The sequence below is a fragment of the Mustela nivalis genome (genome assembly GCF_964662115.1).
Source record: "Mustela nivalis genome assembly, chromosome: 3".
Lineage (NCBI taxonomy): Eukaryota > Metazoa > Chordata > Mammalia > Carnivora > Mustelidae > Mustela > Mustela nivalis.
The window spans coordinates 97,283,520-97,307,975 of NC_139022.1; the positions used below are offsets into that span (position 1 = coordinate 97,283,520).

The following is a 24,456-nucleotide window of genomic DNA, read 5'->3' on the forward strand; positions in this document are numbered from 1 at the left end:
ACATATCTTTTCAAGATAGTGATATCTTGGGATATATACCCCAAAGTAGATTGCTAGATCATATGGTATTTCTATTTTTCATTTTTTGAGGAATATGCATACTGTTTTCCACAGTGGCTGCACCAGTTTCCATCCCACCAACAGGGCACAAGGGTTACCTTTTCTCCGTGTTCTTGTCAGCACCTGTTTTTTCTTATTTTTTGATAATTGCCTTTCTAACACGTGTGAGGTGATATTGTGATTTTGATTTACATTTCCTTGATGAATAGTGATGCTGTGTATTTTTCCATATACCTGTTTGACATCTGTGTATTTGCTTTGGAAAAATATCTACTCAGGTTCTTTTGCCCATTTTTAAATTAGATTACCTGTTTCACCTTGTTTTGGTTTTTGCTATTGAGCTATATGAGCTCCTTATACATTTTGGATATTAACCCCATATTGAATACAGATTTACAAATATTTTCATTTTTATATTTTAAAAATTCTTTAGAAGTGAGAGAATAGGAGCCTGAGAGGCACAGAAATACTGTCAAAGAGCAGTTGAAGAAAATGATGATGTTTAACTTAGAATCAAGCAGAGAGGGAGGAAAATGTGTGTTCTCTTGATAACAAGAAGCTCTCTGGAATTTATGACCCAAGGGGAAAATTATCTTCTGGGCCCTTCTGAACAGAACATCCAGAAATAAACACAGGACAAAACAAAATCTGTTCATTGCTTTATTCATTCTTTTCAGGGGTCACTACATTTTAGGATGGAAGGAATTCTAGCCCTGGAGGAGAACACCATTCCCCTTCCCCTCTGCGGCTGTTTTGTGCTGACATCACACCAAATGCGACAGCGCCTCCTGAAAGGCAGAAGGATAAGAATAAAAATAATGTGGCTTACATGTGCTTAGCATGTTTCCAAAAATAGTCACCAACCTATCTGGCCACCATTTTACTGATGTGGAAATGGAGGCCCAAATGGTTAAGTCCCAACTAGAATTACCAAGCTGAGAAATGCAAAGTGACAATCAGAACATAGGTCTCTTTCATTAAAAAAAAATCCCTTCTAGAAGTGTAGATGTTGCACCTTCCTTGAGATTCCTAGACATGCAAACTTTGTACAAGTAAATCCAGGGAAATACATGTCCACAAGTGAGAACAGGGTAAGGGGGAAAGCAGGGGCGGGGGGAGGGCAGATGTTTAGGTGGCTAAGCTCTGCCCATTGTCAAATAAGCCCACAACCTATAGTTACCAGCAGTTTCTTCACTGCCTCAGAGGCCTCTGGTCCCAGCTCATTCACACACTTTCTTAGCCCTTCCACAAGGTGCTCAACAGAAATGCCCAGAGTTTTCAGAAGAAGCTTTAATGGATCCAAAAAAGGGAGAATGTTGTCCACAGGTAAAGGTAATTTGTTGACAGCATCTGGCAAACTGTTGATGAGGAAGGCAGTAGCTGCAGAGCAAAAGGGAAACTGAGTGAAATAAACACATCTGACTCCTGTCTATGACTGTCCTACTTTCCACTGTATCCATAAACAGCTCTGTTTCAGTCTCACTTGATTTGATGAAATGTCACTTGTTTCGATGAAATGTCACTTGATTGATGAGGGCCTCAGGGCCTTTGCATCTGCTGTTCTGTCTCCTTAGGAGTTTCTTTCTTCAGTTAGCTACATGTCTCTCCTCAAATGTTACATCCACAGAAAGGTATCTAAAGTAGTATCATCCATTATCCTTTAACTTCCTCTATTTTTTCTTACCATTACTTAAAACAGTAAATCTCACTTATTTATTTCTTGCCTTCAACCTCTCACTAGTATGCAGGCTCCATGAGAACAAGAAGTTTATGTTTTATTCACTCCTGCACCTCATGCCTAGAATAGACCCTGGCATGTAGGAAGCACTCAGTAGATATTGGTGGTTCACTGAACAGGAATGTACTTTGCATGTGGCTATCTCCACAGTCCATGGCTTTGAGGCCAAAAAGTAGATTCCATAAAGAATCTTCACTTGGGGACATGCATGAACCCAACCAAATACAGCCCAGGAAACTGCTCCCAACCAATTCAACTGAATGCTAGAAACATAAATGAACCCCAGCTCTGTAGTGGCTAGTGCAGATACATAGATGAATAAAACAAAGATATTCCATTCAGAGAACTTACACAATCTAGTAGATAATAAAGACCTGTATATGCCACAATGTGACGTGTGCTATGCTCACATCATGGATAAAGCTCCATGGAAACCTAAGAGAAGAGATGACCAGTTCTAATGTGGTAGAGTGTTGGAGCAATCCTCACAGAAAGATGTTGCTGGAGCCGTGTCTTGAAGCAGAATCAAGAGTCACAAGGTAAAGGGGAGGGGAGGTGCACTGTAAAAAGGAACAAAATTAACAAGGGCACTGAAATGTGAGGATGAAAGTATGCACACTGCCTGGAGAGCCTTCCAGAGCAGATGGAGTGTAAAACTGCAGTAAGGTATGCTGAGGTGGGGAAAGGAGGTAAGGCAGCAAAACCCAAGTGAGGTCACATTTTCAGAGCTTGGAATGCTATATTAATGTATTTGAGACTTTTTTCCCTGTGGGCAATGGGGAGGTATCAAGGCTTTTCTACGGACAACTGAATTTTTCTATCTTTGTCTTTAGAAAGATAATTTTCATATAGAAGATGAATAGGAGGTAGAGTGTAGAGAATGAGAAAAATATATACAGTATACATTTTAACAAAACACATGTGCAGATATGTAAACACACACATTCATAAGCACACATGTAAGAATGCACATCTTCCAGGATGCGTGGGTGGCTCAGTGCATTAAGTGTCTGCCTTCTGCCTGGGTCATTATCCCGGAGTCTGGGGATTAAGCTCCATGTCAGGCTCCCTGCTCAGTCAGGAATCTGCTTCTCCCTCTTCCCCTCACCCTGCTTGTGCTCTCTCTCCCACTCTCTTTGTTCCTCTCACAAATAAATAAATAAAATCTTTAAGGAAAAAAAAAAAAAAAAGAACACACATCTTCCTAGTAAGACCCTGCCATAGTTCATTTTCCTTTGGAATCCTTTCCATTTCCCCATTCAAATAAAGTGAAGTGAAGCCTGTGCACCTATCTTCTCTTTCTCTCCTACCACCTATTGTCCCTCCAAAATTCTCTCCCATAAAAGGGATATTTATTTCCTTCCACCCAGCTTTCTGTTTCCACCCCCATATGTAGATATTTGATGCTAGTTACTAAATAAAACAAAATAGCCAAAACCGGTGAAGTTACAAATTGGCCCAAAAATTCAGTAAAAAGCACAAACTCAAGTTGCCAGTGTGGGTGTGAGCAGCACCAATTTTCTCATGATTAATCTCCCTACTTAATTTAAAGGCATTGGTGACGGTCTTCTCTGTATAGACCTATATACTTCCAGGGGAAGACCTTCAAGGCTTTCTGTTCTTTGAATGTACAGTGGCTATCACAGTGCCTTTTGCAGATGCATCCAAATGTATTTTGCTGAGGTTAAAATGATTCCCTTCAAAAAGAACACAGCAGTTCCCATTCTCCTCCAAGAATCCAACTTCTATGCCTCAACTAGAAATTGAACTGTAGGCCCCCCAGTTCTCCCACAGAGCGCTGGCTATATACATCTCCATGCATTAGTCTCTCATTGTAGTCCTTCTGTGTGAACAAGTCTTATCTCCCCTGTCAGACTACATGCCCCTTGTAAACCGTTAATGTAAACCATCTCTGTGTCTGATTCATATCTAAATCTTCCACTACTTATCCAAGTGCCCAACAGGTGTAGTTGTTCAGCAACTATCCATTGACTGTGTGAATGATAAATGTAGCTATGTCTCAGGAGAAACAACCTGGCAACTGATTACAGAGGATAGGAAGAATGATTCCACATGGTTTCAAAAGAAAGAAGTTACAAAGTGAGATTTTGACTCAAGATTAAGAAAGAAAAGGAAAATGTTCGAGAATGTTGACAATTAGTGTGAGTTGACTAACTTCTTAGGTAGGATTCACTAAGGATAGTGCTTCTACAGGGTTAGAGCTTTGTAGGCTGGGGTAGGGATTGCTGCATATGAAATCCCTTCCGACCTTTCCATTCTGTGATTCTAAAATTCCCTCCACCATACTCCCCTGTGAGCCAAGGCTTACTGATTACATTAGTATTAATAGAAAAGCAGAGACGTGTGTTCAGGCCACTTACCAGAGTAACTGCAAATGCTGATGGTCACCAGCAGAAACACAGTTACCAGCTTCATGACAGGGTTTCTGTGAGATATGCCTGGAGTTTAAAATTGAATCGCAAAATGCACTGAATCCACTGAGCTAGGGCCCCAGTTACTATACGATTTCTGCACAGACACATATTTATAGCCCAGTCATAACCTAATTTCAGTCACTACCACTTGACTCACCCTAGAGAAGAGCATGAAGATCATGTTTCCTCACTAAACAAATTGGAGGTTTTTCCACTTTCCCTTGTATTCCCACAAGAAACAAGGCCCTAACTTGAAGCATTCTCAAGGACCTCTCATAAAAGCCCTTCCTTGTACAGAGAAGCCAGTGGGAACAGAGAGCTCTAAGAGTCCTTGTCTTGAAAGAATCTTGAAAGGAAGGGGAAGTTTTATATTAGGATTAAAAGGAGCAAATGTTGTTTTCCTCCAGCTTTCTATTCAAAGTTTGCAGAATCATATTACTGATAAGCTACCTAGTCGTGGAAGGAATCAGTAGGTCCCATCAGCTACAGTATATACAGACTCAGCCTCATTGCATTTAAGGCCTCTAGAATTTTCCTCTGCCCACCCCATCCCCACTCACAGATCTGCCATGGCAAGACCTCTTATTTTTTCCTAGTATCTCCCAATTAGTTTGAGAATCCCTACAATGTGCCTTCTGTTCTCATATAGAATAATATGTTATAGGAGCTAAATCTCAAAATGCTTTTGTAAAAACATAGGATTCAATATTTACTCTTGGTGTAATCTTGGATTAAACGTTTTATTTTTATTTTTTAAAAGATTTTATTTATTTATTTAACAGGGAGAGAGAGATCACAAGTAGGCAGAGAGGTAGGCAGAGAGAGAGGGAAGCAGGCTCCCCAATGAGCAGGGAGCCCGATGTGGGGTTCGATTCCAAGACCCAAGATCATTAGCTGAGCCGAAGGCAGAGGCTTTGACCCATTGAGCCACTCAGGCACGCTGGATTAAACTTTTTAAATCTATAGTATTGGTTTCCTCATCTAAAACGTGAGTGTGTGATCCTGAGGGAAATTTTTTTTTTTTTTCAAGACCCTATCTACATAAATAATTTAGGCCACCAAAACATGCATTTCAGAACCATTCTCACACAGTCACACAAAACAAACACTGTGCCAGACATAAGAGCAGTCTGTTTGCAAGGCTGCCTCCCCATCCCAGAGCCAGGACTCAACCATGGAGCTCCAGGACATCCCTACTTCTAAGCAGGAGACCTGGAATTCCTTGAGACTTCTGGTGCCTCCCATGCAAGAAAGAGGGAAAGAAAGAACCCTGAAGGAGAACAGTAGGAATCAGGGTTTAGGTAGGTGCCACTTCCAGATCAGATGGCTCGTCTCAGCCATTGCCATCAAGAAGAAGGGACACAGAAGATGCTGAGAAAGCTATGCCAAGACACAAGCCCCTTATGTTGCATGGCTACAAGTTGGTGCTCTGCTTGTGGGGGTGATTATGTTAGGAAAATTCAGTAAAATGATGGAAACAGAGAATGTAACTGTACCAAACCAAGATTAATACTTATCATATGTCACCTGTTATTTATTCTTATAAGGTACTGTGTTGTAACCGTCCATCCTTAATTTTATAAACTGCATGAAGGAGAAGATGAATTACCACCATGCTGATTCCCTCCTTCTGCTTCTACTGGCTGTCTCTGCCAGAGACTGTTTCCATTTCTCCTGGGTATTAAGCACGTAGGAAGGCATACTGATCTGCCAAAATGCTCAAAAGGCCAAGGTTGTTTGGGAAAGTGCTGGTGGGTAGACCAAGCTTTATTTTTATGTTGAGGGACACCTGCCTGGCTCATTGGGTTAAACCATGTGACCCTTGATCTTGGGGTTGTAAGTTGAGGGCCCATGCTGGGCATGGAGCCTACTTAAAACCAAAAACTGAAAAAATAAATAAAAAATTTTATGTTGTGATCTCTTTATGGGATACTAACCAACACTGCCCTCATCTGTGCTTGTCATTTCCCAGTTTCCTTTCAGATCCTTTCCCTGCACATCCTCTCTTCTGCTCTGTCCTAGAGGAAGCTGAGTTTTCCAAAATGTAGTTTCCTGGCTTCCTTACCCACTGTGTCTGGTTAGGTTCAGCTGATGGAGGGCACTGGTAGAAAATTCAAAGGGAGAGAATGGGAGAAGTCAGGCTACTTATTCCTTGGTCTACTTTAGAAAATATCTTGACCAGTGACTCATCTTCTCCATGGCTCCAGCTCCTTCCAAAAAGGCCCTGTGTTTGTGTTCCCACCCAAGCCAGGCCAACCCACCATTGTTCCAGCTTCTGCAGCATGGCCCCAGCTCCTGGCTCCAGCTCCTCACTCTCTGACTGCCAGCCAAAGAGCACTAGCACTTTCCAGCATTTTCTAATATCTGGATTGACTCAGCATCCTGCTTCTTGCTTTAATTGCATTTCTAGCACCTTGTAAATTATCCTCCAAGTTTATTAAATTCTTCCTTTTTGCTTACCTGGAATGGTTTTGATTTTCTGACTGGAATATGATTAATAAAGCATTCTAAAGCATTACAGAGTTTTTGTTAAAAACAGATCTTTCAGTTTTTAAGCAGAGATGTCTCTCTCACAAGTGGTAAGTTATACGTCCACGAGGGGGCAGGGCCAAGACTCCTCCACAAGAAATATAGCATTATATGCACAAAAATGATTCTTCCTTCCAACCTCTGAGGAGTCCTCTGAGGTGTCCCGTACTGTCTTGAGCTTGTCTGCTGGCCTGACCAGCATGAGTTCACTTCTCCAGGAAGACCTGTGTGCTAGATTCTGATAGGCCTATCAAAGAACCTGCCAGACATGCAGTGTTGGCTGAAACCTAGCCACAGACACAACTTAGACTAAAGGCTGGAACCTGCTCTATGCAAAACACACACACACACATTCGGCAACACAAATATCCACATTTTACACATGTATGAACAGTGATATATGCCTGTGCACACATCCACACACAACCATCAAGTACTACTGTTTTCACTCACTCGTTCAACAAATGTTTATTGGTAATCCTCTGCATGTCAGGAACTAGAACTGGAGCAGTAAACCAGACAAGCAAATTTCTCACCTTCCTGGATGTGACAGTGTAATGGGATAGAGAGAATGAACAGGTGAGCAAAGAAAAGAACAAGCGGTAAGTGATAAGAAGTAAATAGGGTGCTGTGACAGGGGACAAGCAGATTGGGGATACAGTTGGATTTGAAAAGAAACTTGGACTTGGCTACTTCCATGCTGCATGAGTTCAGAGTCACTGCATTCATCAGGTCTTTTTTTTCTGTATCTTTGATGCTCTGAGATCTTGGGGCCTTGCTGACCTTGGAGGTACTGCTCTTCCCAGAGCTAGCTAATTCCTAGAGATCGCAAATAATTCACTTAGGAGTGCCCCTTCCATATGCAAACCAACCAAGAGCCCTTATCATGAACCACCTCCCTTATGGAACTCACACTCGGAGCCACTCTACGCCTATCACAACCATGCAAGGCCAGGTACCAGACAACTAAAGACAGCCCCTACATCCCAGAACCAAAAGAAATTATTGCTAACCCTGTCTCATCCAGTCCTTCCAAAAGAAGCAGTAAAGGCTCAGTCCACTTCAGCCACAACACACACACTCCACCCCATCACCTTTCTGACAGATCTCATTCTTCCCTTGTGCCCCTACCCCCTGTGATGTGGCCACAGGGATCTGTGAGTATAACAAACTGTCTTTCCAATGGCAGTCATCTGATCTGTTGGCCGAAATAATAAAACCTGTATTTTAAAACAGGAATCAACTCTTTTCTTCCACCTTTGTGATGCTACTGATACTGTCCTTCTTGCAGTATAATTATTCAATTAATGTTTTCTTTGCCAGTACTAATTTGTAAACGTCCTAAGGGGGTTTATCTTGTTCACATTTGTATCCTAACACAGAGGCTTACACACCTGATATTTTTAGGAACCGTTAACAAGTGCCAGGTACTACACTTTGCATATAGTATCTACTTCATCCTCACAAAATGCCTGACCATAAGAGCTTTTATCCCACTTTACAAATGAGAAATCTGAAGCCAGAAGCAATGAATTAATTGCCAAAATTACTTATATAATAAATAATGCAACCATAATTTAAGTCCTTCCTCTTCCGATTTATATTTCTTTACTTTTAAACACTTAATTAATATGAATTTCCAGTAAGCATTAGTAAAATGAATTAATTCATTAAGATAAACAAAATGAAAAGGAAACAAGTAGCAATGTTTCCAAGTTAATTTGGGAAATGCTTTTTGAATGAATTCTTTTTGTAAAGACTAAATTTATAATCAGGAATGGAAATTCCGTTAGCCATTTAACAATGATTTACTAAGCATATTTCGTATTTTTGGCTCTATGGTGGATGCTAGGAATACAACAGGAACAAAAACAAGAATGACTCTTGCCTTATTTTAATTCTATGAAAGAAAACTAGAAGCAAGTCAGTAAGTCTTTTTTTTTCTCTGTAAGAGGAATGACAGTTATAATGAAACCAACTGAATATAGATGCAAGACACTGATCAGGAAAAATAAAAGAATCAGCCTGAGATTTCATTTAACACTCCATCTCCTAGCTGCAGAGGAGACTGTCATTGGGAAGTTACACTGGAAGTGTCATACTAGAGCTTATTTTCTCTCTTCTACTTGTGACGATAGGATGGTCAAATAGCCTAAACTGAAGGCCATATAAGAGGGGGAAATAGTCTTAAAATTTGTCTTTAAAAATACAACCACTTTGGCGCGCCTGTGAGGCTCAGTTGGTTAAGCCCCTACCTTTGGTGCAGGTCATGATTTTGGGGTCCTGTGACTGAGCCCGATGCTGGGCTCCTTGCTCCGTGAGGAATCTTTCTTCTTCTCCCCACCCAACTTGTGCTCTCTCTCTCTCAAAAAAGTAAGTAAAGTCTTTAAAAAGAGCACACATACACAAGGACATAAAATAAAATCAAATGTCACAGCCCAGTCTGTCAACCTCATAAATATTGGAGAAAAGCAAAAAACTCTGTTCCTGGCTTCCTTTCATACTGATTGAATCATAGCCAGTGAAAATCAGTCCCTTGTCATTTGAGGCTTCTGGCCCCTTTCTAGGCACTGCAGGGAACCCCAAATGGAATGTAAGCTCAGGATGATGAAACACAGGAAGTAATAGGCAAACCAAGAACTGCTTGAACCAAAACATGGGGAGCATCAGAAGGGGAGATAAGTGATTGGTCCAGGGGTTGATTTTTCAATAGAGACTTCATGAATGTAAGTGGTTCTTAAATTCAAAGATATGAATAAACAGAGAAGATAAGAAAACTACAACTTGCAATGTTTTATTTTAGAAAGCAACAAAGATGATAAGGTGGGCTGAAAAGAATGAAGTGTGGACTGTGTCTCTTTTACCTTTTGATGCCTACCACTGTTCATTCACAGTGCCTGACAAAAGCAGATTTCAAACAAAACCTTTATTTGCAGCCAAGCAATGAGCTGTGTCATGAATTCAGTGAAAAGGTATGGCTAGAAAAAAGACTAAATGCTGATTGACTGAATCAGACAAGCTTGATCCAGCAAGACCTTTTTTACTTTTGAACTATAATTGACATACAACATATATTAACTTCACGTGTACAACATAATGATTCAGTATTTGTATATATTGCAAAATGATTGGCACAAGTATAGTTAACATCCCTCACCATACAGTTATATAATTTTCTTCTTATGATGAAAGCTTGTAAGATTTATACACTTAGCAAATCTAAATATGCCACAGAATATTATTAACCACAGCAGCCATGCTGTACATGACACCTGCATGACTTACTTTATAGGTGGAAGTTTGTACCTTTTGACTCTCTTCACCCATTTTGCCACCCTCACCCCTACCTCTGGCAACCACCAATCTGTCAATATGTTCTCTGTAACTATAAGCCTGGTTTTGTTTCCTTTTCAAAAAATATTGCACATATACTTGAGATACTACAGAATTTATCTTTCTGTATCTGGGTTACTTCATTTAGCCTGATGCCCTTGAGGTCTGTCCATGTTGCTGCAAATGGCAGGATTTCCTTCTTTTTATGGCAGAATAATATTCCATTACATATACACACCATATTTTCTCTATCCATTCATCTATTGATGGGCTTTTAGGTTGTTTTCAAATTTTGGTTATTGTAAATAATGCCGCTAGGAACATGGGGGTGTGTGTATCTTTCTGAGTTAGTGTTTTCTTTTTCTTTGGATAAATACCCAGAAGTGGAATTGCTGGATTGTATGGTAGTTTATTTTCAATGTTTTAAGGAGCTTCATACTCTTTTATATAGTGGTTGCACCAATTCACCTTACCCCCAACAGCGCCCCAGGGTGCCCTTCTCTCCACATTCTCACCAACACTTGTTATTTCTCATCTTTTTGATAGTAGTTATTCTAACAGGTGTGAGATGGTACATCTTTGTGGTTTGGATTTGCATTCCTCTGATGATTAATTATGTTGAACACCTTTTCATGTACTTGTTGGCCATCTGTATGTCTTCTTTGGAAAAATGTCTAATCAAATCCTCTGCCCATTTTTTAATTAGATTGTTTGGGGGTTTTTTGGTATTATGTTGAAAGAGTTCTTTATATTTTTTTATATTAACCGTTTATCAGATAAACGATTTGTAAGTATCTTCTCCTATTCAGTGGGTTGCTTCTTCTTTTCTTTGTTGGTTTCCTTGGCTGTAGAGAAGCTTTTCATCTGATGCAGTCCCACTTGTTTATTTTTGCTTTTGTTGCTTATCTAGCAAGACTTGATCAATAATGAGAAATACGGATTCTTATGCAGAGGGAAATCTGGTCATAAGAGTTCACAAGCAGATTAGTGGAAAGGAAAGCATAAAGATCTCTTAGTGACCAGGAGGACTCTGGGCCCACATGACCACATACTGCCAATCTATGGTCTACTCCCCCATTCATAGTTAATGTTGTTGTCTTTTTAGAGGACCAGGAGAGCATTTGCTATGATTTACTTCCAGCAAAAATGTCAAGCCCTCACAGAAGATGGCTCTTCAATGTCTAGCATGCATTCTTTTTTTTTTTTTCTTAAAGATTTTATTTATTGATTTAACAGACAGATATCATAAATGGGCAGAGAGAGAGGAAGGGAAGCAGGCTCCCTCTTGAGCAGAGAGCCAGATGTGGGACTTGATCCCAGGACCCTGGGGCCATGACCTGAGCTGAAGGCAGAGGCTTTAACCCACTGAGCCACCCAGGCACACCTCTAGCATGCATTCTTCACACCAGGATCTCGTCCTAAGTCTTGCCTTCTTAAAAAAAAAAAAAAAGAAAGAAAGAAAGAAAGAAAGAAAAAGAAGTCTTGCCTTACAACTGCTCTTTATAGAGAAATGACTTCACCTTGGTACCCTGGCAACCTTGCCAAGATCCACTCAAGCAAAGGGTCAAACCATAGCTTGTATGAGTCTTGGGAACACCTGTGGTTCTCTTGGAACCTGAACCTGAGAGATGGGGGGCCAGCTGGAGCTACTCTGAGGTCATCTCCCACTCATCTTTCTATTTCCCCCGGAAGGCTATCTTAAGACATTCCTCATCACCTCCCAGGTTCTATGAGGTCTAAGGCTTACTGCTCTGCCCCTCTCAGAAAAGACCTGCAGAACACAAAACCAAAACCATTTTGCTATATTCTAGAATGGATACTCAGGCAAGAGGATATCCCTCAACTTATGCTATAGTCCTCCAACCTCTTCTTGTCTGGTGTCATCCTTTCTGCTGTATGGGACAAAGAGGACAGGGAGCTGGCACTTTACATAGACAGCACTTCGCTATGTAAGTGGTAAACTGCCTGATCTAAAAGGGGTTCCTGTCTCTTTAACAACTGAATCAATCAGGCTTAGCCTTGGGGCACCTAGGTGGCTTAGGGGGTTTTAAGTGTCTGACTCTTGATCTCAGTTCAGGTCTTGATCTCAGGCTCATGAGTTCAAGCCCTGCATCTGACTCTACTTAAAAAACAACAGGCTTAGCCTTGCCTTGTCTTAAATGTGTGTGCTTGACACCCTTCCAGTAAACAGCCAAATAGCATGTACACCATGTGGGTGCGACTTGGAAAGGAAAATGAAAACTTCACGGTACACTGCCAAGTTTAGGTCCTCACTCAGCATCTCAGCTATAAATCATTTTCCCCCTTTCCAAATGTTTACACTGTGACTCTAATGACCAGCAGTACAGTTTGCTGTGGCATTTTTACTAAGGTGTGTGGGCCCCTGGCAAGCCTCATTCAAATATGCACAATAGATGATATTTTCTCGACAATATTTCCACCTTCTCCAAATCTTTCCACTGTTCCAACTGCTCTTTTGTTCCTTGAATGCCCTTATTCTTCCTTTAGTGATTAAGTGCACAGGTCCTGGGGCTAGCCGTTTTTGGATTCCTGTCCGCTTCTCCACTGAGGAGGTTATGTTATCTTTCTAGGTATCAGTTTTGTCAACTTAGCAAATAAAGCCAACAAAATGAGTTCCCTGTGGGGCTGTTAAAAGGAGTAGTAAGTTAATACATGCAAAATGCTTAAAAATTAGTACCTCAGAATGGGTACTCAATATATGTTAGATAGTACTATTAACATCACCATGCTCCTTCTCCTCCTCCTCTCTCCATCTCTTTTAGTTTTCCAGCCTCCTAACCATAACCTCAAACACAGCAGGCACCATGATCAATGACTTCATGAGCAGGACTCACGTATTTAATTTTGAGTTATATTTAGGAAGCTCTATTTATCATTTTCTCTTTAAGGATTTCCATATTTCTTAAGCTTGCTACAAAGAATAGGAGGAGAATAGATCTTCACTGTATCCTGTAAACAAATAAGGGAGGGTTTTTTGGCACATGGTCTTGAATTTGAGACAATTTCAGACTTACAGAAAAGATTTGAGTACAGTACAGATTTTTTTTTTCAGAACCATTTGAGAGTCAACTGTTGACCCAATGCTCCCTCGCTTACAAATATTAGTGCATACAAGCAAAGACATTCTCCAATGTGACCATAAGCAGGAATTTAACATTTATACAGTGTTACCATCCAAGAGTTAGATCCAATTCAAATCTCATCAGTTCTCTGAAAAATGTCCCTTACAGTGAAGGATCCAGTTCAGAATCATGCGTTTCATTCAGTCATCTTCAGTCTGGAAGACTTCTCAGTCACTCCTTGACTTTCAGGACCTTGACATTTTTGAAGATTACAGGCCAGCTTTTTTGTAGAACATTGCTCATTTGCGTTTGTCTGATATTTCCTCATGGCTAGGTTCAGGTTATGGAAGAAGTCACACTATGATCCCAGCGGATCCTAAGTTGGCACATGGCATTTCCCCTTACTGACTTATGCTGTTCATCTCAATTACTTGGTTAAGGTGAAGTCTGCCAGACTTCTCCAGGATACTTTTTTCCTGTTGTGGCAAGTTATTCTGAAACTATGTAAATATCCCATTCCTAATCAAATTTTCAATTTATCATTTAAATATCAAAATGGACTCATGGTTTACTACTTTGTTAAATGGATTATGATCCATTACTCTAAAGTTTTACTTGAGCCCCAAATTTTGAGCCCCTTCAAGCTGACCTCTCTGCCTTTGGGTGTGTCCCCAACATTCTTTGTGCACTGCCTTGTTTTCTGGCACTACCAGATGCTTCAGGCTCATGATCAAAATTCTGTGCCCCAGCCCTGAATAAACACTTCTTCAAGGAGAGACCCTTAGTACTTCATCTAAGAGTAATCTTGGGGGATCATTTATGTACTAGGTTGCTCATTTCAGCTGGGCTGTCCAAGGTCTGATCTTATCCTGTATTCATGCCTCAGTTTACTAGCTCCATTAACTTGTATTGATGATGAAATAAAAAGAACAGTTGACAGGTGTCAGAGAAGTTTTAATTGAGCCCCATCTCTTTCATTTAATTCCTGTAGCAAATCATCTCACCTTTCTGACTCTTGGCTTATCCATCTATAAAGAAGGGCCACTAATGCCTACCATATAGAGCTGTGTGGATTAATTTAGATGGTATAGTTTCAGTCCCTTGGTTTATAGTTGGCATTACAATAATGAAAATCAGCATTCTCATTCCATCAAATCTAGAAAAAAAAAATCAGGCTTCATTCCTTGATTGTCAGAAGAGGGAACTGAGAAATAAGACATAAGTTCAATAGTCTTTCTTTTTAAGTCAACAAGAACAAAATGTGTCCAGGGCTCTGAAGTCACCTAAAACTCCACAGGTTATGAAAACACAGATATAAAAATCTACTAGAATTACCTCTGAATGTGGTATCAAAATCAAAGAAAAACTCATTTTATTGGTTATTATTTACAGGCAACCTATTTAGATCCAATTCAAAACTTTGAAGCCATTTGCAAAATCTTACCAGTTATTTCAGGCAGCATAACAAATCGCTCCAAAATTTGGCCTAAAACAACCCTAGTTTATTATTTCTCATGATTCTTGAAAACAACCACATTCTTCTGCTTCATGGATGTTTACTAGAGCACTGGGATGGTGGATATATAAAATACTAGAGTTTATGGTTGGCTTTGGCAAGGAGCCCAGCAGAGGCTGTCCACAAGAAGTCTTGGTTGTCTGTAAGTTCAAGAAAGTGTATTCCAAGAAATGAAATTGAAACTGTAGATGTCTTAATGTCTTAGCCTCAACAGATATACAACATCTCTTGTGCTATAGTCTGTGATGACAATCAAACCATAGGACCAGCCCAGATCTGAGGGGAGAGGAAATAGACTTTTTGGTGGAAGCTCCTGCAAAAATGACTTGACAATATTTAATCCACAACAAAGCTATATTAAGAAGGGTGTCCAAGACTTTCGAAGAATCATATTAGAGACAGTTAGTGAATATGGTAACACCAGCCTTGAGATAAGATGAATATATTACTCAAATACTTGGAAAGCTACCTTAATGACAGAATAGACTAGGATATAGAACAGAATTTCAGAGTTTTTTTTTTAAGATTTTATTTATTTATTTGACAGAGAGAGATCACAAGTAGGCAGAGAGAGAAGAGGAAGCAGGCTCCCTGCTGAGCAGAGAGCCCGATGTGGGACTCGATCCCAGGACCCTGAGATCATGACCTGAGCCGAAGGCAGTGGCTTAACCCACTGAGCCACCCAGGCGCCCCTCAGAGGTTTTTTCTGAAATGTGATGAGAAATCACAGGAATGTACAGTTTAGTATTTCAGTACTGAAACCAACAAACAGTGGTTGGCTGAGGCTATATTTACTCTAGAAAGGTTCTTAGAAGAGAAAAATGGATTAGATCATCCTTAATACCTTTTCCAATTCTATGATCATAGATTCTAACAGCTTCCTTAACCTGAAGCATAATTCAAGAAGAAACCATTTTAGAATTGGGGAAGCTTCTCATCTGTCATTTCTTGGACTCTATCACAAGCAGAATTCCTCAGTGCAGTAAATGTTGATGCACAAATTACTTTTTTCTCTGGGTCTCTCTTTTTTTTTTTTTTTAAGATTTTGGGTATGACGGGAATTCAGTAAAGCGTCAGGATATAAAATCAATGCACAAAAATCAGTTGCATTTCTTTACACCAACAACAAGACAGAGGAAAGAGAAATTAAGGAGTCAATCCCATTTACAATTGCACCCAAAACCATAAGATACCTAGAAATAAACCTAACCAAAGAGGCAAAGAATCTATACTCAGAAAACTATAAAGTACTCATGAAAGAAATAGAGGAAGACACAAAGAAATGGGAAAATGTTCCATGCTCTTGGATTGTAAGAACAAATTTCGTGAAAATGTCTATGCTATCTAAAGCAATCTACACATTTAATGCAATTCCTATCAAAATCTCATCCATTTTTTTCAAAGAAATGGAACAAATAATCCTAAAATTTATATGGAACCAAAAAAGACCTCGAATAGCCAAAGAAATATTGAAAAAAAAAAAAAAGCCAAAGTTGATGGTATCACAATTCCAGACTTCAAGCTCTATTACAAAGCTGTCATCATCAAGACAGCATGGTACTGGCACAACAACAGACCCACAGATCAATGGAACAGAATAGAGAGCCCAGAAATAAACCCTCAACTCTATGGTTAACTAATCTTTGACAAAGCAGGAAAGAATGTCCAATGGAAAAAGACAGCCTCTTCAACAAATGGTGTTGGGAAAATTGGACAGCCCCATGCAGAAAAATGAAATTGGACCATTTCCTTACACCACACATGAAAATAGACTCAAAATGGATGAAGGACCTCAATGTGAGAAAGGAATCCATAAAAATCCTTGAGGAGAACACAGGCAGCAACCTCTTCCACCTGAGCCGCAACAACTTCTTCCTAGGAACATCACCAAAGGCAAGGGAAGCAAGGGCAAAGATGAACTATTGGGACTTCATCAAGATCAAAAGCTTTTGCACAGCAAAGGAAACAGTTAACCAAACCAAAAGACAACTGACAGAATGGGAGAAGATATTTGCAAAGGACATATCAGATAAAGGGCTAGTATCCCAAATCTATAAAGAACTTAGCAAAGTCAACACCCAAAGAACAAATAATCCAATCAAGAAATGGGCAGAGGACATGAACAGACATTTCTGCAAAGAAGACATACAGATGGCCAACAGACACATGAAAAATTGCTCCACATCACTCGGCATCAGGGAAATACAAATCAAAACCACAATGAGATACCACCTCACACCAGTCAAATTAACAAGTCAGAAAATGACAGATGCTGGCAAAGATGCGGAGAAAGGGGAACCCTCCTACACTGTTGGTGGGAATGCAAGCTGGTGCAACCACTCTGGAAAATAGCATGGAGGTTCCTCAAAAAGTTGAAAATAGAGCTACCCTACAACCCAGCAATTGCACTACTAGGTATTTACCCTAAAGATACAAATGTAGTGATCTGAAGGGGGCACATGCACCCGAATTTTTATAGCAGCAATGTCCACAATAGGCAAACTATGGAAAGAACCTAGATGTCCATCAACAGATGAATGGATAAAGAAGAGGTGGTATATATACACACAATGGAATATTATGAAGCCATCAAAAGAAATGAAATCTTGCCATTTGCGACAATGTGGATGGAACTAGAGGGTATTATGCTTAGCAAAATAAGTCAATCGGAGAAAGACAACAATCATATGATCTCCCTGATATGAGGAAGTGGAGATGCAATGTGGGGGGTTTGAGGGGTAGCAAAAGAATAAATGAAACAAGATGGGATCGGGAGGGAGAGAAACCATAAGAGACTCTTAATCTCACAAAACAAACTGAGGGGGTCGGGGGGGAGGGGGGATAGGGAGAGGTTGGAAAGGTTATGGACATTGGGGAGGGTATGTGCTATGGTGAGTGCTGTGAAGTGTGTAAACCTGGCGATTCACAGACTTGTACCCCTGGGGCTAATAATACATTATATGTTTATAAAAAAATTAAAAAAATTTAAAGAAAAGATTTGGGGTATGAGATAAATGAGACTATAATAATTTAAGTCAAAGGCAAAGCTACTTGATGCTCAACACCAATTTAAATACTTAAAATATTTCTCTTTTGAAATATTTCAAATAGCTCACACAAATAGCTCTCACCAATACTTTAAAGAATGACACTTTCACAGGTCTTGAGAGCTGGGGCCGTTAGGTTGACCAGCTGAATTAGATTATGTCATATGTTTCTCTGCTCTAGAAGTCCCATAACTACATTTTATTTCTTTTTTCTTTTCTTTTTCTTTTCCTTTTTTTTTTTTTTTTAAGATCTTAGTTATTTATTTTCCAGAGATGAGTGTGCAAGTATACAAGCAGGGGGAATGGCAGGCAGAGGGAGAAGCAGGCTCCCTGCTGAGCAAGGAGTCCAATGTGGGACTCAATCCGAGGATCCTGGGATCATAATCTGAGCTGAAGACAGACACTTAACCGACTGAGTCACCCAGGCGTCCCTGTATATTTTATTTCTTCCAGGGCTGAATAAAAGGAAAAACTTTGGGAAACCATAGGGTTTGTGAAATTTGAAATGAATCATTTAAAAAATGGTTCACCAATGCCCTCTTCTGGCCAGTTCAGAGATGGCGCTATAGTTTGTCTATGAAAAAAAAAAAAAAAAGCAAAGCAACAGCAATAGGCTAATGAATTATCTTTGCACTAGGCACCCTGCTAGAGGAAAATAAGGAATTGCAAAGTTAAAAAAGGGAAGGGAGGGTTTATCGTTTCTGTTTTTTTTTTAATCTACTTCTCAGATTGTAAGCCAGCTAAACGAAACACTCTTAAATGTAGAAGGAAGGTGTGGAAACTCTTAAAATGGATTTGGGGGTCCACAAAATCCATATGGGGAGGGGCTGTACATGGAGTGATGGCAGAGTAATCAAACTGACCAATAAACCGGGAAGCCTTGGAAACCTGTAATCCTCAGAGATTTTTACAGCATCCCTAAATATTTAGCAGTGTAGAAGGAGACCTTCAAGATTTGTCATGCCAGAACCTTGATAAACAAGCAGACTTTCTACTGGACACAGGCTCCATCAATATTCAATCGTCTGCATTTCTTAGCATGGATTCCAAATCCAGGACTTCCGAGATGTTATCAACAATAGCAGAAAGCATTTAGAAGGGACAGAGCCGATTCGGGTTCCAATATAAGGGGCCTGCAAGTTGCCATTCTGTCCTAACAAGTAAAAAGCTGAACAGATTGAAAAATTAACAATTTTTTTTTTTAATTAACAATTCTTTATCTGTAAGACAAACTGCTGCTGCAGGACTGGAGAGACAGCCAGGTAATTACAGGGAATCACACCTTACTAGAGCAGAGCCTCATCAGTGGAAATTGCCATGGTACCAGTACTAGGGTAGGAAACCCTGAACTGTGATTGATAAATTGCTGCAAGCTCAGTGTGGACAAGTCTGAGAGTTAAAAACTCCAGGAGACTCCACAGTATTGTAAGATTTACCTCCAGGAGCTTGGCAGGATTCCCACAGTATGGGTCAGAAAAATCCCTTGGGCTTCCAGCAGAGAAAAGGGGAAAAGGGACCATTTTAAAATAGGCCAGAGCATTCTGTTCTTCTTAACAAGGCATGCCCTTAGTGTAAACTATTTAACCAGAACCTAACCAACTGGGGTATTATCAGAGCCTAACTGATGTGGGGAAGACATATATACCCAGCTATAGGCCATTTAGCCATCCTATCCATCTAAGTGGGGAAAACAAAAACTAAGAACATTTGTGAAGTTCGAGATCCAGAGGCATAGGCTTACAGAACAGAGACCTAATCACAGGGCATAGAACACTTTGCCTCCCTGACTCCTCACCACGACATTACTAAAGGCCAATTTACAACAGTCCCTTTTACCTAGTACATCATATCCACGTATCAAGAAAAAAAAAAAAAAAAATTGGGGCGCCTGGGTGGCTCAGTGGGTTAAAGCCTCTGCCTTCAGCTCAGGTCATGATCTCAGGGTCCTGGGATGGAGTCCCACTTCGGGCTCTCTGCTCAGCGGGAGCCTGCTTCCTCCTCTCTCTCTCTCTGCCTGCCTCTCTGCCTACTTGTGATCTCTGTCAAATAAATAAATAAAATATTTAAAAAATAATAATAAATTTTTAAAAAAAGAAAAAAAAAATTACAAGGCATCTGAAGGCTAAAAACACAATGGGAAGAGACAGAGCAAGCATCAGAACCAGACATGGAAGCGATGTTGGAATTACCAGAACAGGAATTTAAAACAAGTATGATTAATATGCTTAGAGATCTAATGGATAAAGAAGACGGCATTCAAGAAGGGCAATAAAAGCAGAGAGCTGGAACTCCTAACAAAGAACCAAAAAGAAATGCTAGAGGAAAAAAAAAAAAAAACCACTATGTCAAAAATGAAGAAAGCTTTTGATATGCTTATGAGTAGACTGCCCACAGTGCAGGACAGACACTTTGAACTAGTGGCTATAGTAATACAATCCCTGAAAACTGAAAAGAAAGATAACAAAGACTGAAAAAACAATACAGAATATCCAAGGACTTTGGGACAATAATAAAAGGTGTAACATTCATGTAATGGGGATATCAGAAGGAGAAGAAAGAAAGGAACAAAAGAAATATTTGAAACAATGACTGAGAATGTCCCCAAATTAATGCCAGACAACAAACCATGGATCCAGAAAGCTCAGGCGACACCATGCAGGATGAATGCCAAAAAATACCCTATACTTATGCATAACATTTTAAAGACAGAAAGAAAATCAAAGGTAAAGAAAAAGTCCTGAAAGAAGCCAGAGGAAAAATACCACCTTACCCACAGAGAAACAAAGATAAAAATTACATCTGACTTCTCAGAAACCATGCAAGCAAAAAGAGAGTAGAACGCAATAATTAAAGTGTTGGGAGAAAAACCCCACCAACCTAAAATTCTGTACTTTGTGAAAGTACAGAGTAAGTACAGAGAAAAATAAAGACTTTTTTAAGTTAAACAAACACCGAGAAAATTTGTTGTCAGTAGACCTGCTTTGTAAAAAGTGTTTTCAAATAGTACTTCAGAAAGAAGGAAAATAACATAGGTCAGAAACTTGGATCTACATAAAGTAAGGAAGAGTATCACGGAAAGAAAAGGAGAAAGGTAAAATTAAAAACTATTATTTTAGGGGCACCTGGGTGGCTCAGTGGGTTAAGCCACTGCCTTCGGCTCAGGTCATGATCCCAGGGTCCTGGGATCGAGCCCCACATCAGGCTCTCTGCTCTGCAGGGAGCCTGCTTCCTCCTCTCTCTCTGCCTGCCTCTCTGCCTACTTGTGATCTCTGTCAGATAAATAAAGAAAAAATCTTTAAAAAAAAAAAAAATAAGTGGGGACATGACTTAGTTCTATGGTTCTCAACATTAGAAAAACTATTATTTTATCCTTAATTATCTGACAAGCAACAATTCAAAATAATAAGAGCAACCATATATTTGAGCGTGCATATTTATATATATGTATATATTATACATGTATTTATGTAAGCTTATATACGAGTGGAATGAATGACAGCAATGACACAAGGAATGGGAGGGAGGTACTCACACTACACATGAAGTCACATAGTGGTATAGTGTTCCTTGAAAGTGGACTTAATCTTAAATATATATTGTAAACTCTTAAGACAACTCCTAAGAAAAGTTTAAAAAGTATAACTGGGGCGCCTGGGTGGCTCAGTGGGTTAAGCTGCTGCCTTTGGCTCAGGTCATGATCTCAGGGTCCTGGGATTGAGTCCCGTATCGGGCTCTCTGCTCAGCAGGGGGCCTGCTTCCCTTCCTCTCTCTGTGCCTGCCTCTCTGCCTACTTGTGATCTCTCTCTGTCAAATAAATAAATGAAATCTTAAAAAAAATTAAAAATAAAAATAAAAAAATAAAAAGTATAACTGATATGCTAACAAATATGAGAAAACTGAATCAAACAAAATGTTCAGTTAAAATCCCAAAAAGCAGGAAAGAGGGGAAGACAAAAATAAGAACAAAGAACATGGCCAAAAAAAGAAAACAGCAAAGAACATGGTAGATATTAATTTAACTATATCAATAATTACTTTGAAGGTCAGTAGTCTAAATGCACCAATTAAAGATAAAAGATTATCAGGGGGCCTGGGTATCTGAATTGGTTAAGCATCTGACTCTTGATTTTGGCTCAAGTAATGATCTCAGGGTCATGGGATGGAGTCCCACAGCAAGCCCTATGCTGGGCTCCATGCTCAGCATGGAGTCCACTTGTCCTCCCCTTCTCCCTCTTCCCTCACTCATGCTTGCTCCCTTTCTGTCTCTCAGAAACACACAAATACATATCTATACAAAAAGATAAGAGATTGTCATAGTGGACAAAAAAACATGATCCAGTGTATATTTTCTACAAAACAAACAACCAACCCCCTCCCACCAAAAACACCTCTTTAAATAGAAAGACACATTAAAAGTAAATGAATGGAGAAAAATACACCATGTTAACAGTAATCAAAGTAGCTATATTAACTTCAGAAAGAACCAACTTTCAAAGGAAAGTTTTAAGAAATAAAGAGTATTACATATTGATAAAGGGGTCACTTCTTCAAGAACCACTGCCTTAAAAGTAATGAAACTTCATTCCTCACCTCTATTTGTCAGCGTAACTTATATCCGGGAGCTAATTAAAATTCACATAGAATTTTCACAAACCTACTTCACTGCATTCAAACTATTAGTTTGTTAAGATTACAGATGCCCATTTTTCAACTGAGGAGACTATGGTTAGTTGCCACTGTAAAGATCACAGTATGATGCACTCAGTATAGTTCATTCAGATCCTACTACCAGGTGGTCAGAACACTAAGGAAATGCAGAGATCTCCCAGAAGAAGTGAAATCCAAGCTAAGATGAAGGTGAACTGGTTCCTAGGCAAGAGATGAATCACAAATGAACAATTACACATTTTATTTTAACTACAAAAAGGGGTCAATGAAAATGTTTAATTAAGAGAGTACATGACCATTCTGCTTCCAAGTGAAGATTAGAGGATCAAAAAGCTGGCGGGGAAGAAATGGCTGATTCTAGGCCTAGACAGGCAAAATACAAGATGGTTTACAAGCATCTTACAGTGCCTGAAAAGAAGGAACTGAGCAGAAAACAAAAGAATTAGAGCATGCCCCATGGCTACAGGGGTGGAAAGGACTCCCCCTGGCAAAAGCACGAACAATGTGACCAAAAAATAAATAAACAAACAAACAAACAAAATAAATAAATATCCATGAAACTTTGTCCTTCTATATTGATAAAAATAAGCTATTGGTTATGTGAATAAATAAATACAGAAGAGACGACTCTTCCCGTGGAGAGGGATTCAACATAATTTATATAGACTCTCCACTCTCAAGGAGATGGAGCTTAACTTCCCTTCTCCCCTGTGGGGGCCACATTTACTGGCTTTATGCTAAATAACAGACTATGAAAAGGGATAAAAAGTAACTCTGCAGCCGAGGACCAAGTAACTGGGTTTAACACTCTCAACCACAAGTCATATGAATTGCACACGATAGTGGTATATGGCAAGAAGGGTGTCTCATTTTTGTGATGCTCTCCCTGCCAAAATCCTCAGCTCCAGTCTAACCATGAGAAAAATACTGAACAAACCCAAATTGACGGATATTCTAAAAATGGCTAGCGCTCCACAAAACTTGTCAAGGAATAAGCAGGGTATATTCATAAGGAATAAATGAGAAAGTGTGACCAGAGACTAACGAAGCATGACTAGTAAATTAAATATTGTATCTTGGATTAGATCCTGGGACAGGAAAAAGGACATTGGTATAAAAAATAGTGAAACTGGAATCAAGTCTGAGGTTGAATAATATAACGTGTCAGTTGCTTCCTTAGTCATGACAAATATACCAAGGTAAAATGTTAACAATAAGGAAAATTGGATGAGGGGTATACATGGACTCTCTGTATTATCTTTTTAACATGTCTATAAATCCAAAAACTGCAGTTAGGAAACTGTTTCAAGGAGTAAATAATGGTCTGAATTAGGGAAGTAGAGGACACTATATGAGAAAAAGAACAGAGTCAGTCAGTATGCTGAAAGTAGGCTCAACAATACTTGGTGACTATGTCAGGGGACAAAGGTAACTGGTGAGATACTGAGAGGGGACAGAGAATACATTGTGGGTGAGTAGACAAACCAACTCATAAATCCAGGTCGTCTGCCTCTTTATGACCCCTTGATGCACGCTGTAGCTCATAGGAGAGCTCATCTGAAAGAACAGAGGGAAATAATCTAGGCATGGGGCAGAGTGGTAGAAGAACAGAAACAGGATGTGGATTAAAAGTTGAACTACGAAAACTGGTGGCTGGTTAGATCTAGGGCCACAGAAAAGTCACCAAAGATGCCTTTTAGCCTAAGATCCGAACCGATTACTGCTCTTAAGAAAATGGGAGAAGCCTGGAAAAGAAGGACTGACAGGAAAGATAATCAGATTTGTTTTATAAAGTATGTTTGAAAGATTTCCAAGTCTCAGAGGACATGCCACATGGCAGAATGCAAGCAGGTGGGGTCTGGTGACGTATACTAGATATCTAAAGATGAGAGAGACTAACAAAGTTCATTAGAGAAAGCAAGAATGAACTCATTAATAAAATGAGAGGTTAATTTAAGAGCAATAGGGCTGGAGCACCTGGGTGGCTCATTTGTAAATTAAGTGTCTGTCTTCAGTTCAGGTTATGATCCCAGAGTCCTGGGATCCA

At 39.7% G+C, this 24,456-nt stretch overlaps 1 protein-coding gene and 1 pseudogene across 2 annotated transcripts in view; both read right to left on the reverse strand.

The window, feature by feature from the left end:
• The window catches only part of LOC309862295 (large ribosomal subunit protein uL1 pseudogene), an 83,282-nt pseudogene that overhangs the window by 42,697 nt on the left and 16,129 nt on the right, over nt 1-24,456 (reverse strand). The gene's annotated exons all lie outside the window — the stretch shown is intronic.
• Nucleotides 708-4,334, reverse strand: SCGB3A2 (secretoglobin family 3A member 2). The gene is made up of 3 exons (XM_082726018.1): nt 4,180-4,334; nt 1,241-1,440; nt 708-848 (listed from the first exon to the last, which is right to left on the reverse strand). The coding sequence occupies exons 1-3, from the start codon at nt 4,232-4,234 to the stop codon at nt 825-827; spliced, it is 279 nt and encodes a 92-aa protein (XP_082582144.1). The 5' UTR covers nt 4,235-4,334; the 3' UTR covers nt 708-824.